This window comes from Camelus bactrianus, chromosome 28, assembly GCF_048773025.1.
Source record: "Camelus bactrianus isolate YW-2024 breed Bactrian camel chromosome 28, ASM4877302v1, whole genome shotgun sequence".
Lineage (NCBI taxonomy): Eukaryota > Metazoa > Chordata > Mammalia > Artiodactyla > Camelidae > Camelus > Camelus bactrianus.
Genome location: NC_133566.1, coordinates 19,249,929 through 19,265,553, shown reverse-complemented (window position 1 = coordinate 19,265,553; position 15,625 = coordinate 19,249,929). Strand labels below are relative to the sequence as shown.

The window sequence follows — 15,625 nt, the reverse complement described above, 5'->3', positions numbered from 1 at the left end:
AGAGTCGAGCCTTACAGTCCTGACAAGGAGAAATCAAAGCCGGGACAGCAGAGCCCCCTTTTCAGCAGCATCTTGCTTCCCAGTGTGTGGTGGGGGGGCTGGCGGGGGGAGATGTGCTAAAAGAACATCTGAAATGAAAAGCTAGTGGTCTTCGTTATTTTGACTTAACAAAGCTAAAGTAAACCGCTCAGTATTGCTTCTTGTGAGCGCAGATAACCACATCTGACGGAAGTTACTCCTGGGCTCCTAGAGAAATTTAGATTTCCTTATAATCTGTAATGTTTTACATATTTCATGAGTAAAAGAAAAATTACAAACACTTCTAATATGACAAATAGGTAAGTAATCAGCTTTAGCAAGTTAATGTTTTACAATTTCATGCTGTTGCAAAGGGGAAGAAAGGCTAATTTAGAACCTCATTAGCTTCTAGTGAAAGCTGAGTGGTCCGCAGGTACCGAGTGCCTCTCCCTGCAGAGGCTATCACAGCGCGCGCAGTTCCCGGCAGAGAACGCGATGTGTTTTGTTGAATTAAGAATCCACTTAGGAGTAAGATAAGGAATATGAACAAGTCAGCCCGTGCCAGAACGGACCGAAGGACAAGGTCAGGTGCCGTGCAGAAGTGAACGGGACAGTCCAAAGTCGGGCACTGGCATACACCTGCAGAAACAGAAAACCAACCCTCCCTCCCTTTCTTTTAGTAATTTGCAGATACGTTGCTCAGATTAAAGTGCCTCTTCAATAATGTGGACACGGAAAAGCCTGATGATAATTTTGGGAAAAAAACATGGACAGTATTTTCATGGAGTAAAACATAAAAGGAATTTGCTTACCCAACATGGCAACTGTTCTAATCTTCAGAGACTAGGTAAGAAAGTTCTCTGGGTTGTATGTCAGTCCGGTTCAAACATACCCCAGGAACTATCCAGTGCCCTTAGGGGTCCAGGCTCACCCCCACTCCAGTCCACGTGCCCGGGAGCAGCAAGCTCAGAAACGGGAGCTGTGGACTGTTTTGAGGGCTGAGGGACTGATTTGTGGGGAGAGAAGAGATCAACGTTTTTCTAATGCCCCAGACCGGAACACAGCGCAGCACACGTAGAAAGGGGAGCTCCTGGGCCCTGCAAGAAAATACTCAAAGCTTTAGACAACCCAGCCACAAATGGTGGTTGTATATACAGTGAGTATCCATTGGGAAACACTAAGATGAGAACTGGAGAAAAACACAAATTGTAAAGCGCTTAGAAAAATAAGCTGAAATGAATCAATCTCTAAGTTGTCCTATGTTAAGGGTGTGTTTGATGTCAGGTGAAGTCTTGTGTGCAGCTAGTGATACTCTGCTTTGACCCCACATCAGTGGTGGGGTATTTTCCAATGCTGCTCACCTAGAGCTAATGTTCTTCAAATGTGTGACATTCGTCCTATGGCAATATTTTATTATGTGTTGCTTTTGGACTTGTTGGATATATAGGAACTGCATATAGCTGGGGGGGGGGGGCAGTAGGAAGGGAATGCTATGATTCCAGAAACTTCCCTGTATATATAACACACACATCAGAGGGTATGTATGTGGGTGTACTGGGTCCCAATATATTTTTTCCTGTGGTGGCAGTCCAAAGTCTGACTCCAGTGCCTTTCAAACCACTAGAATGTAGTATCTCCACTTACTTATAAATATATTGGTATTCTGACCTGTACATCAGTCTTCTGAGTTTGACCAGCAGGAGTCAGTTCAACAGAATCTTCAAAGCCAAGAACAGGCTCAGGACGTGAGACCCAGCTCACAGCCGGGAAGCTGCCAAGGACTTCCTACTTCTGCTGTTGCTGCTTCTCAGGGAAGTTCCTATACACACAACAAACCAGAAATGGTACTTTTTGCAAAGGGATAATAAGCTACTCCGTTCTCATCTTTGTTTTATTCAGTTTGCTCCAAGGGCAAAATCAATAATAATAGCGATCACAAACATTATTTTGATTGGCTCACAAGCCTGATCAGTAAAACCTGAAAAACAAAATGTTACACAAGTTGCAAATGAAGTGCTCCCAGAGGCGACTGACATGATAGCAAGAGGAAATAACATAAACGCAGCAGGTGCTAACACTCAGGACAGCACTGCAGCCTGCTCGTGGCTGGACAACTCTGAGACCCTGTCGCAGACCCTTCACGTGTCACTGCCGACTTCCTCCAACGTGAAACGGGACTCACAAGACCCCTCCCAGACCTCACTCCTGCTGCACCTGAGTGGTTCCTATGCCCACGGCGCTGGCGTACGCCGTCAGGATCTCCACTATCTGCTTCGTCTCTAGGGTCATTCGGGCTTCCTTCAGCCAGTCCTGCGCCACTCGTCTGGACTCCCCTTTCAGCTGATTGACAAACTTGGCTGCCAGCTCCAGGTCGCCATGCTCAATGCAGTAGGAGGCATAGGACAATAATTTAAATGTGTCTGTATCCTCGGGGCAGAGCTCTGCTGGTGGCTTCAGCTGCTGAGGTGGGAACAGGAGCAGGGACTGTAAGTAGGAGAGGAGGTACTGGTACAAGCTATTTCGGGTTTCATCGATCATGGCTACCCTTCGGGCCAGCTTCTGGATGGCATAGAAACGGACTCGAAGGGTCTCTTCACTGTACACCCCCCGGGTCAGGGACTCCGGGGGGAGGGCCGCGGTCAGAGCCTGGGCAAATTCACTGTCGGAGCAGCTGGCTCTGATGGCCTCGACCGCGCCACCCAGGGGAATGGTGGGCAGCTCCGCGGATGCCGTCTTCATGCTGTACTTCAGCGCCTCCACCGACAGCCACAGCTGGTGGGCCCTCCTGGCCGCCTCCTCAGCGGCCGCGTGACCTGCAAGAGAGGGCGAAGGCAGACGTTCTCCTCCCCGCCTGTGTGCGTGCCCTCCCGCCCGTCCCGAGAACAAGCTAAAGCCACACGGGCGGAAGATGGGCGGAGAGCCTCTTCCCACCACGTACTTCGGGCACCTCCTTTCCCAGCGGGCCTCGTCACTCGAGGCAACAAGCCCCGGCGTAATCTGATGAGGACTTGTGTGTCCACAGGCACAACCGAGCTCCCTTCCCTCCTGCGACATCCCAGGTACCTTTATCTTTAGGAATGTCCGAGAGAGAAACATGGTATTTAAATTAGGCTATCAGAGACTCCCTGCAAAGGAATGGGAGACTTCAAATAAACTTAATGGACCCTTGGATCCTGAAATTTCATGACCATTTAGCTTACTGTTGTTTATCTGATATAAAAAGATTCCGTAACATCCCAAAGAAACCCATTTAATTAACATCCTCGTCAGGACATTCCGTTTCATGTGTCACATGGAGGCCTCAAGCCTAACTACGGTCCATCTGGTGGGTGGGACCAGCAAGTCAGCACGTCCAGATAACCCCCCAAGAGGCCTGGAGACAGGGCAGAGCTCGGGTGAGCATGTGGCCACACTGACCTTTTGTCTCCACTCGGAGAAAGATGACAAGAGACATCGGTGACTCACATGAGATGACTTTGGCATCTTTATTCCCTAATGTCAAACTATGTACACCACCATCCTTGCACTGAGAAACTACCCTAAGAAGTAGGACTGAAAGAATCATACACAAGAGGTCTGTGTGCTTACTCTGAACAGCCTGCTCGATTCCTCTGAGTCTGGCATAGGCAGTGTTTATGTCCAGAGTGAAGTTGTCAACTTGCTCTTGGCTGAGCCGACGAAACTGTAATTCTTGTTCAGAGAGTTTCTCAGACAGGTCCTGAAATGACAAACAGTGCACAGAAGAAAGTGGTGCTTCCTCAGTGCACGCCATTTATGAGGACACTAAGTTTTCCAGCAGCTGCTACCTCCAAAACCAGAGTGGGCCTTAACATCTCAAAACAGCTGTCATGAAACCTCCATGTTATGTGTAAGGTTCCAAAAATTTCCTACAATTTTTATTTGATGTATAATCTACAAATTTACTGATGGAACCTAGTATTATTTGAGGAAGGGCTCAGGAGGAAAATAAGTCTATTAAAATGAGAAAATAACAACTTTAGAAAATTAATTGTACTGCCACCCAAACTCTGAATTGTATTCAGTATCTTCTACTTAGGAGCTTATATGTTCATTTTTCTCAGAAAAATACCCGTCAAATAGAATTTAAAGCCTACTGGCAAAAATTTCAATTTTCTGGAAGGTTTCCTTACATGGAAAACCTCATTCCCTTCTTGTGAGACAAAATATTAAGTTAATATTATTACAAATGACTTGCTGAGTAGAAGCCAATTATGATTAAAGGTATCTCAATGACGTGCTGTAAATTCCGAACTTCACCCCTCTGGGAGGCTTCCTCAGATGTCAGAGCACGAGAATGAGCGCACAACGCACAGGAGTTTGTGGAGATAACGCAGGACACACGCGCGTCAAGTCGTATTAGCTGCGTTCCTGAAACCCCCAGAACCAACCCTCCTTGAAGCTGTGAAGGCTCCAAGTGACTAGACAGACACAAAGCACACCCGATCGGTGACACAGGTACAGCTCTTTGTATAAAAAGGAGCAGGTCTGCAAATATACGCCAGCCCCAGCCCCCCGAGGACAGGTGCCATGAGCAGTCTTCCCCCCCATTCTTCCACAGCTCAGTCGGAATGGCGTGGGCACGTTAAAGGGAAAGGAGAGACCGTTACTGACGCAAAGGGGAAAGAAGCTGAAAGGGAGTCAGCACTTTACAACAGGTCCTCACCTGCTCAAATTCATACTTCAGTTCCTGTTCTTGGACCCTAAGGACATCTCGTAAGTGATCGGTGTGGGCAGCAGCCTGTCGGCGAAGCTGGGTTCTCATTTCATTCTCCATGGCGTCTCTGACTTCCTCCACCTGTGAAGCCGAGCACAGGAATGAGGAGCTCTCAACTCTGCACGTATGCTTTTAGGAAGAGAAAGACTGCTACCCATGATGGTGGCAGCCTCCCCTGTGGACGTCCCGAACCCCAGCAGCGCCGTGCACGTGAGTACGTCCTTCACTTCTAGTGCTCCCAGGAATCAGGGAACTGAAATGTTGGAAGGAGAGTCAGACAAGGCCACACGAATGTGGCAAAAATCAGATTTCAAACAGGTCTCTCTAACCCCCAAATCTGTGTTTCTTCCGTATCACCAGGCTGCCTCCTATACAAAACAAACACTGTCATTTCCAAAACCACACGCTCCCTTGAGATTTAACAAATCCGAGATCACAGAAAAAAATAACTACAAAGACTTGGGACCAAACATAGCTTCACTGCAACCATCTGAATGACCTTAGAGAAATTAACTTCTCCATTTCTAAGTCTCCAGTCCTCATCTGTGAATAATAATGCCTAATGTGAAGAGCTATTAAGAAAATTAATAAAAATGGCAGTTATTGAACACAATTTCTCTAAAAAAGGAAAACTGCTCTAAAACTGCTTATTTCAATGTGAATTTAAATTCAATACAAACCAAATCAAGCCAAAACTATGAAAAGCCTATCGTGTCTGGCCCAACAATTAGCCACGGGTCAAATTACCAATTATTTGATACTAATTATCTAGAATTCATAACTTACTGCTTCTCAGAAACAGTCCAGTTAATGAACGAATCCATTCTGTCAGTGCGTAAATATTACGAAGGGCCAGCCCTGTGCCAGGCGGTGCCCACACCACGCTCGGGCGCAGCGGTGCGCAAGGCAGGCAGACTTCTTGCGCTTTTGCAGAGCACATTTCAGTGGAGGCATCAGATAGGGACAAGTAAACAAAAACATCTCAGGCTCTGACACTTGTTTTTAAGAAAATAAATAGGGCAATAAAAGAGAATGCAATACATAGGTTCTACTTTAGACTGAAGGGAACAGGAGAGGACCAGCCCGGGGCAAAAGATGTAGTCAAGGCACCAAAGCAACAAGGCAAACAAAAGGCCTCAGGGCACCAGGGGAGTCCGGGCGTGCGGAAACCCTGGCTCGCGCCAGGGCGCCTTTCTGGTATGAGCTAAGATTTTGGATTTTATGTTAAATGTGGTGGGCAGACAGAGGAGAACTTTCAGCAGCCTAGCATCTGATGAGAATACATTTTATAAAGACCACTTGCCTGTGTAAATAGACACAGAAATATGGGTATGAAAACGGGGACCTGTGAAGATGATACTCTGGACTAAGGTGGTGGTGACGGAGAGAGAGAGAAGTGCACGGTCTGGGGATTTACTCAGGACGCGGAGCTGGCAGATGGACCAACGGTGATGGGCCGACGTGAGAGCCGGAGGAACAGCTGAGCGTGATTTCTGGCTTGAGCAACTGCGTAGACGGGGCTTTACTTAGAGATGAACTGAGGGGCTGGGAGACAGGCTGGAGAGAATCAAGAAGTTTGTTTTGAACATGCTGAGTCCGAAGTGATTACTGAAACTCCAGCTGGAGACAGCAAGTCGGCTTCTGGACAGACTGAAGCCAAGGCAGAGGTGGGAGCCAGCAGCACCAGCGTCAGTGACAGCCGGTTTTCAAGGCCACAGGACTAGATAAGAGCACTTGGAGGCAGTTTAGGTGGATAAAAGGGTTCAGAAACGATGCCAGTGCAGGCCAACACCTGAGAGGCTAAGCAAAGCAGGCTAAGGAGCGGTCAGCACGGTGGGAGAAAGGCCAGCAGCGTGGGGGGCTGGCAGCTGAGGGAAGACAGAGCCTCAAGGAGGAGGGAGTGGTCGATCGTGCGGCTGAGGACATGGAGGCAGGATGCGCAGTCAGGTTCCCACATCTACCCGCAGACACCCCAGACAGAAGACTTCAGTTACTTCATCCATGCTTAACCAGCAACTACATAAACCACTGGTGGAGAAAATTATACTAGAGTCCAACAGAGACGCCTTCCAACTCCTTAAGGGGAAAGAGGCCCCTCCCGGAAAAGACAGGCTAGACAACCATGGGTGCCGGCAGCCTGTCGCTTTCTTACACGTGCGCACCTGCTCGACACAGAGCGCCGGCTAGGTCGGCCCTCCCCTAGAGGATCTGACCACACCAGGGCCGAGGTCCCACCTGAGAGGCGGGCTGGCCTGGCTCCAGCTAGTGTTTAGACAATCAAGTTAGTTTCACTTCGGATGTTCGGCAATTATACTCATTTTTTTTACCTTTCTGTCCTGTTCAGCCTGTATCTCACTTCTGTGACGTTCCAATGCTTTTGCCACTGCAGAGTCAAATGCCCGCTTTTCCTCCAGCTTCTGCTTCTCCAAGGCCAAGGCGATGTGCTGCTTCTCGGTGGCTTTCTGCTCGGCCAGCGCTCTGTTCAGCTGGTCAATGCGGCGATGCGCGTGAGCAATCAGGGAGTTTAGGTCATCGGCCGACAGCTTGTCAGCTACACAGAAAACCACGAAAATGTTCATGATTTCACCAAAATCATACAAGGTACATTGCCTCAACTGATTATAACCTAATTTTAACAGCTAGGAAGGAAGCAAAGAGCAGCTAATGTTTGAAAAGGATGTAGAGGCTACAGAGCAATCAAATTCCTAGCTCCCGGCCAGCAACTGGGCATTTTCAACCCCAAGTACGATAATTCACGGAGGATTTCAAGTAGAAAATCAGTTCTTTTCCAGGAACCCAAATGAGAAGCACTTCCAGTCTGAACTAATTATAAGTCGGCTTTATAACTCGCCATAATTTTGTCTGTAAGGACAAAGTTTACATGGACAATCAGTTCTGCATTTTCTTTCATGCATAACTATGATTAGTTGTAACAGGGATCCAATTAAAGATCTTTTCTGCTAAAACTTGAATCAAATTCAAATTCTCTGAGACTCCTCCCAGGTAAGAGTTCCGTGCTTTTTTCTTACACAGATGGTGTGTCTGGGCCAGTGATCTACCTGCAGCCAGTGCTGCCCGTCAGAATCACTTGGGGAGCTTTTTAAAATAATCCTGCCCAAAGATTCTTATTTAGGCTTAAGCACATTTCCCACCACTCCCCCTCCAAATCTCATACTCCAAAAGTGTTCTGGTATGTTACCAAAGCTTAAGAATTATGGCTCTAACAGCAAAATAAGGAATAGAGGAAATATCGTATGATAAATTCCACAATAAATAGACTGAAAAACAAAAATTTAAGTGAGGGTAAGAGATTTACTGACCAAATTCAAAATGTGTAGCTCCTCTGGATACTGACTTGAATGAAACCACTAAAAAAACTCATTCTACAAAATAACTGGGGACATTTGAAAACTGGATAGACATTTGATGGCGTTAAGGAATCACTATTGTTTTGGGTGTGACACGGTATGGTGATTACATTTTCAAAAACACACGAAGTTTTTACAAGTGAAAGAATATGATGCTTGGGATTTACTTCAACAGAAGCTGGGGGAACAAACGAGACAAAACCAGTCATGTGACTGTTAAAGTGGAGTGATGGGCCACAGGAGTTCAATATGGTTTTCTTCTTGCTTTTTAGTGTTTGAAATTTTACAATATAAAAACTTAAAAATATATATGCACACATATCTATCACATCTACAGGTTTCCAATCACACTGTGAAAGATTTTTGTCATTCATGTGCTCTCAGGAACAAAATACCTAATTCCGATCGATCACGTGCAACATAATTCTACTTTATATTAATTTAGACAGTTTAGTGTAAGAACCACAGGCAAAACAGAAAGACTTCAGTCTTTAAAGACAAAACAAAAACCTTTAACATAAAATATACGTAATTACTCACCTAGGTCAGAAACACCTACAAAGGAAAAGAAGAATAGTTTGAAAAAAGAAAGCACATGTTCCAGGTACTAATCATGCAACAGGAACCCCCAGCTCCTGTGACGCAGTCTTGACACCGCCACCCCAGAGAGGCCTGTAAACGCGGGCTCCTCACACGCTACCCAATGTCCAGTCTCCAGAAGACACTGGCATTTAAGCAGTATTTCTGATGTTACTGAGACGAGTCATCTCTGTGACTCTTACTGCCTCCAGTGCTTCATGGGAGTGCGGCTGCTCCCTGTGGTTACAACGTGCATATATTTAGCCATTAAAGTTCCCTTCGGTCTGAGCTGTTTACAAGTTGAAGGCTGATCTCCTTTCCACCCAGTGTTGTCACAGAGCAGTCACAAGGCGTGTTTTAAGAAATTTATTACAAGCATTTTTACTGCACCAAAGGTTTTCAATGATTTTACACATATATAATATGCTAATAGAGTCAAGGTTATAACGTCACCCTGACTCACTTGGGATTTCAAATTACCCTGGTTGGAACTTGCGTCCACCATGGCTGAATTCGGCTAAGACTGAAATAAAACGCTGAGAAGAGTGTACTGCACACTAAATGAGACACACATGCCAGAGGGGTCTGGGCTAGGAAAATGGAGCTGAAGCAAGTTTAGATCAGTTGATCAGCTGTTTAAAAAAAAAGAAAAGCGAGAGAAGAAAAGCGCTGACACTTCAGCTGTACTTACTCATCCCTTTCCACCCTGGCAGCACTTCCGGAGTGATACTGTCCAGCTCTCGTTTGAAGTCATCCCGGGCCTGGGCCACTAGCTCGTGATACTGAGTCACAACCTTGGCCTCAGACTGAGCTGCCTGAACCTGAACAAACACAAGGGCTATGTGATTAAAGTGAACAAAAAGTACCATAGACGTTCAAAACCACAGAAGTCACATTCATTTATTTCTCTGCATTTGGTTAGGAATACACGTAAACAATACATAGGAAGGAATATACAGCCCAGAAAAAGGGACATACGCCTTGTCTTTGTTTCCTTCCACTTCTATTCAAATATCACGGACAAGCCCTTTCCCACCTCACTGTGCCCCATCTGACTTTCCCTGGGTCACGGGGCACTACCCTTACAGATCACAAGTACAGACAGGAGATCTGACACAAAACGGAAACTTCCGTTAAGTGGTAATAACCATGACCAAACATTTACCTATTACACAAAGTATCAACAATACTGAACAGTCCACTTTGAATCCAAGGCAAGTTTTTAAAATTAATAACAACTAATATTCTTTGCAAGGGAAAAGGAAGAAAGATGATAGGAGTCTATTTTCCTCTATTCTTAAAAATCCTTTGACAAAACGATTATATTTCAAAATTAAAAATACTTGTAAAAGACCTAAGAAACACACCTTTTGGACCACGTTATCCAGATCAATTATCATGTTGTGAAGCTTCCCCTCTGCAGCAGTTATATGAGATTTGGCCCCAGCAACCTCTTCCTTCTTTGCATTTTCAATTACACTTTTCATCTTCTCTAATTCTTCTCTGGAAGCCAATAAAACAAAACAAACGTTTAATATGAGCCCTTGTCAACTTTATTAAAGAATTTGAAGTTAAAAATCCATGAAAAATTTAATTCGAAAAAAAAACTACTCAGTGCTTTTTCATAGTCAGTAGGCAGAGACGCTTTCTTCACCAACAACTGAAAACACCTTGGTGAGAGGCTAGGTTTAGAGTGGACCAGGCAGCACGGTGCACGGGGAACAACGCAGGCTTCAGAACCAGCAGCCCAGGATGCAGCTCCCAGACCGGCCTCCCCTGTGCTGCTCACCCACATACAGGGACTACAGGTAATTCACGGACAGCACCCTGCACAGGGCTGCCACATCGAGAGCATTCAATAAACGGCGGCTTTCGCAAGGATGAGGCTGACTCCCTGCCAATGAGAGCTTGAGGAAGGCAAAAGCCAGGGAGGACGCCAAAGAGCTCACTGAGCAAACAGCAGGGTCCTGGGAGCCCTGACAGTTCAGGCTGGATGGAGCTCTGATCTACCCAACCATGAAACACAGAGCTCACAGCCCTGACCCACGGTCTACTGATGTGAGCATAATGCCTTAAATCTAAAAGATATTCTGGCTTTATTAGAAGGCTTCTCTTTCTCTATCAATCACAAATATTTTGTTGACGAAGACAGCAAAATTTTGAATGACAAATAAAAATTCCATAACGTGGATGAGAACCCTTTATTCAAATGTAGGTTCCCGTCATCAGAGGCTGACCTTACACTTGGTTTGCTTGCTTGATCCTAGTTTTAGCCGACTTCCAGGAATCAAAGTCAAGGTGGCATAAAACTAGACCCATGCTATATAAATATTTTAGCAGTTAAGGCAAAGAGATTGTGACATACTCTTTACATTTTAACTTCTGATAAAACTGCTCAAACTATCCCAGAAAAATCTTGAAATTATGGCAGAATCTCAGTAAACTGTAGGGACATAACACATAAACAACAATCCAAAGAACATCTCCTTTTTATAAAAGATGTTTTATACAGGTTTCTGCCAAATTTACTTTGGCTGAATTATATTTTATTCCCTCTGTTCTTTTTAAACTTCTGTGTTCCTAATACCAACACAGTACAGGTGGAGAGGAGAGAGAAGGGTTTCTCTGCCTCTTTCTATACAGACAGTACAAAGAAAACCCAGCCAAAAGAAAGCCACCAGGAGGCCCTAATTACTTGTTAAAGTCCATGAGTAATTACTTGGCTTTGAGAAGCGCATCGGCAGCCTCGTCCACCGCCTTCCTGCGTTCCTTCAGCGCGCCCTCCACCGTGCGCCACTGAGCTGACTTCTTCTCCCCTGCAATCTAAACAAAAAGCCTGAATTATGTAAGCGTGAAGAACTGCCATTACTATCATAATAACATGAGTAAATGCACAAAGCAGTGATATGAGTGTCAAAGGTAAAAAGTTATATACGCTATTTCTCCAGAGTAAGAAGTCTTAATCTAGTTAATGTTCATGGAGAGGCTCAAAGAAGTCCATCAACCACTTCCATCAACTCTCCCCCAACCAAACTGTAAAAGATGGTGTTCCAGGGCAGAAGCATTCTCTAAGGAAAGACGATGGTTTTAATCAGATTCTCAAAAGGAGATATGAAGCAGAAAAGATTAATAAGAACAATAATTTGTCATGAATTATGTTTGTGGATTAAATCATTCTTCAATGAAGCACTGGTGCTTAAAATTTTCTTATTTGTAGCCCTACCAAAATCACTGTTTAAGAATAAGTAGAAAGTTTACACATTTGTAGGGTCCTTGCTTCTCCAAAATATTACCCTAAAGAATGATCCTCCGTAATTTTTAAGGTGAAAATCAACCACTGTCAAGAACCTTCCTCCCCCTTGAGCTGACTTTTATAGAATGTGAATTATAAATACATACACACACACACATACACACTCACACACGTGTATATAAATCCATATAAATGTCTCCCTTGAAAACTCCTTAGGGAGGTCTGACGTGTTTCCACCCCAGCACTGGAGCTGATCGCCACTTCTTCAACTGAGCAGAGGTGGCTCATATTTAAGGGACACATCATACCAAAAACAAAACCACTCTAACACTGTGATTACAACTCAGTGCAGCAAGATGCTCACACGAGAGAGGTGTAAGTTACACAGTCAGCATAACCAGTTAGAGTAGCTGGTGTTTCGGTGTACATGGGATCTCTGTATCATTTCTTACAACTGTGTGTCAATCTAAAAGTATCTTCAAAAAAAGTCTATTTTAAAAATATGTTGGCGATTTTAAAGCAAAAAAAATAAAGCAAATGACAAATACATTCAAGCACTATTAAGATACAAAAGCAAATCTGAACTAATTCTTATACCATGTCATTGTGGTGAGATAAAGCACTATATACAAAATTCATTAAAAAGAACACTGAAAGGTTTTTGTCATTTTTGTTTGTTTTTCTAAAAAGACAATCGTTCTAGTTTATCTTCAGTTAGTAAGAGAAAGCCCAACCTAGAAGGAAGCAATCATTCTCTTCAATGCTACACGTCTCATTATTCTTTGGCCTACCTCCGAATCGTCCATGGCTGCTTTCAGGATGCTGGCATGGGCAGTGACAGCCTGGACCGCAGCATTCTGGGCCACAATGGCCTGCTGAGTGATGGAAGAAGTTTGGCTCAGAGCATCTTCTAAGCTCTTGGCTAGAGCTGAAGTTTAAAAAGAAAAAAAAAGACAACAGTTAAACAGATCCCTCCCCCGAAATGACTTTATTTCAGTCTTTCCCTCGACACCTATTAAGTCTCCCACTGAACTTCCCGCCCCAAACAAACAAAATGCAGACTTAGAGAATCAAAATTTCACTTAAAAGTAGGGTAAAGTATTAATAATTACTGAATCCAGATGATGAACCTATGGGGATTCACTATATTGTTTTCACTTTTATGTGTATCTGGATTTTTTTCAAAATTAAACATGCTTTGGGTTTTCTACAGGAAAGAGAAAATCACAGTAGGAAAGGCAAAGAACTCTCAGATAGGCTAGTACGTAGCTTAAAAACAACCAAACACACTTTGTGAAAGCGAGTGTAACTACAATGAACAGCAAAGGAGTCAACATGCAGATGTAAAGCAGGACATTAAAGTCACAGAGTATGCGAGAGGGAGAAAGAAAACAGATCTTTTAGAAAGTGAGCTGATAGGACTATCAGTCTAAAGTAGATAAGGTTAACATACCTGAAAACCAGGGTAACCACAAATCAAAAACGTACAACAGATTCACAAAAACCAGAAAGGAACCCAAGCATAATACAAAAGAAAACCATCAAATCACAAAAGGAAAAACAAAAGAAAAAGAGAAAGGAACAAAGAAGAAATACAAAATCAACTGGAAAACAAAGTTTAAAGCGGCAATAAATATGTAAATATCAATAATTACCTTAAATGTCAATGTAATAAATGCTCCAATCAAAAGACACAGAGTTGCACACTGGCGCATCAGATAATAAAACAAGAACCTACAATATGCTGCCTACAAGGGACCCACTTTCGAGGAAAAGACATACATAGATTGAAAGTGAAGAGATGGGAAAATATTTCACGCAAATGAAAATGACAAGAAAGTAGGAGTGGCAATACTCATACCAAAAAACAGACTTTAGTACAAAGGCCACAAAGAAAGACAAAGAAGGACACTATAAAATGATAAAATGATCAATACAAGAAGATATCACACTCGTTAACATATATGCACCCAGTATAGGAACACCTAAGTATATAAAATAAATACTAACAGACATAAATGGAGGAACTGATGGGAATATAATAATAGCAGGAGACTTTAACACCCCACTGACATCAATGGACAAATCTTCAGACAGAAAATCAACAAGGCAACACAGATCCTTAAATGAGACAACAGATCAGTCGGACTTAACTGGTATCTACAGGACACTACATCCAAGACAAACAAAACACACCAGAATACACACTCTTTTCAAGCATTCAGTGGAACATTCTCTAGGACAGACCACATACTAGGACACAAAACAAGCCTTCACAAATTTAAGAGGACAGAAATTACTTCAAGCATCTCTTCCGACAAGGACATGAAACTAGAAATCAACCACTGAAGAAAAATGAGAAAAAAATGATTACATGGAGACTAAACAACACATTATTAAAAAACCAATAGGTCAATGATAAAATCAAAGTGAAAATTTTAAAAACCTTAAGACAAACAACTAAAAACCAACCATACAAAAAACTATGGGATGTAGCAAAATCAATCCTAAGAGGGAAGTTCATAACAATACAGGCCTCCCTCAAAAAACAAGAGAAATCTCAAATAAATAACCTAACCTACCACCTAGAAAAATTAGAAGAAGATGAACAAAACCTAACGGCATCAGAAGGAAGGAATAATAAAGATTAGAGAGGAAATAGAGATTAAAAAACAAAACAACAAAAAATCAGTAAAACCAAGGGCTGATTTTTTTTAAAGGATAAACAAAATCGACAAATCACTAGCCAGGCTGATGAAGAAAAGACAAAGGACCCAAATAAAGTGAGAAATGAAATAGGAAAAAAAAACCCAATACCACAGAAATACAAAAAAATCATAAGAAAATACTATGAACAATTACATCCCAGCAAAACGGACATCCCAGAAGAAATGGACAAGTTCCTACACACATACAGCCTACTAACACTGAATCAAGAAGAAACATAATTTGAACAGACCCATCACTAGCAGTGAAACAGAATCTTTAATTTTAAAAACTCCCTGCAAACAAAAGTCCAGGACTGGATTGCTTCACTGGAGAATTCTACCAAACATAAAGAACTTCTACCTATTCTTCTCAAACTCTACCAAAAGACTGAAGAGGAAACACTTCCAAAGTTATTCTATGAAGTACCATCACCCTGATACCAAAACCAAAGACACTACAAAGAAAGAAAATTATGGGCCAATATCTTTAATAAATATAGATGCAAAAATTGTCAACAAAATATTAGGAAACCAAGTTCAACAACACATAAAAAAGATCATATGTCATGATCAAGTTGGATTCATTCCAGGGTCACAAGGATGGTTCATAAACATCTATACAGATCAATGTTGACACATCACATCAACAACAACAAAAGAGAAAACCCACATGATCATCTCAATAGATGCAGAAAAAGCGTTTGATAAATTCAACATCCGTTCACGGTAAAAACTCTGACCAAAGTGGGTATAAAGGAACATATCTAACATAATAAAATTCATTTACAACAAACCCATAGGCAATATACTTTTCCTGCTCTGATTCTTCATAAAAATTACACACGTACATTTTTAAAGTAAAACTTGGGAGAAAATTAAGAGGTGATAAACAAAATCTTGAAAATTTTTACTTTGCCCAAAATGAAAGATAAGAAAAACTGGACAAAGAAAAAAAGGAGCATGA

At 42.9% G+C, this 15,625-nt stretch overlaps 1 protein-coding gene across 12 annotated transcripts in view; it reads right to left on the bottom strand.

Annotated features, from left to right (window-relative positions):
- Nucleotides 1-1,891: 1,891 nt before the first annotated feature.
- The window catches only part of IMMT (inner membrane mitochondrial protein), a 25,359-nt gene continuing 11,625 nt past the window's right edge, over nucleotides 1,892-15,625 (bottom strand). For 7 of the 12 annotated variants that reach the window (XM_010958942.3, XM_074354427.1, XM_010958943.3 and 4 more), the window contains 9 exons: nucleotides 12,745-12,881; nucleotides 11,420-11,523; nucleotides 10,068-10,203; nucleotides 9,392-9,521; nucleotides 8,662-8,676; nucleotides 7,081-7,304; nucleotides 4,703-4,834; nucleotides 3,607-3,736; nucleotides 1,892-2,831 (listed from right to left, as the gene is read on the bottom strand). In XM_010958942.3, the coding sequence (XP_010957244.2) occupies nucleotides 2,218-2,831; nucleotides 3,607-3,736; nucleotides 4,703-4,834; nucleotides 7,081-7,304; nucleotides 8,662-8,676; nucleotides 9,392-9,521; nucleotides 10,068-10,203; nucleotides 11,420-11,523; nucleotides 12,745-12,881 (1,622 nt within the window). In that variant the 3' untranslated portion in view covers nucleotides 1,892-2,217. Of the gene's footprint in view, nucleotides 2,832-3,606; nucleotides 3,737-4,702; nucleotides 4,835-7,080; nucleotides 7,305-8,661; nucleotides 8,677-9,391; nucleotides 9,522-10,067; nucleotides 10,204-11,395; nucleotides 11,524-12,744; nucleotides 12,882-15,625 lie in introns of those variants that run through there. The other 5 variants (XM_074354424.1, XM_074354425.1, XM_074354426.1 and 2 more) reach the window with 2 other exon arrangements.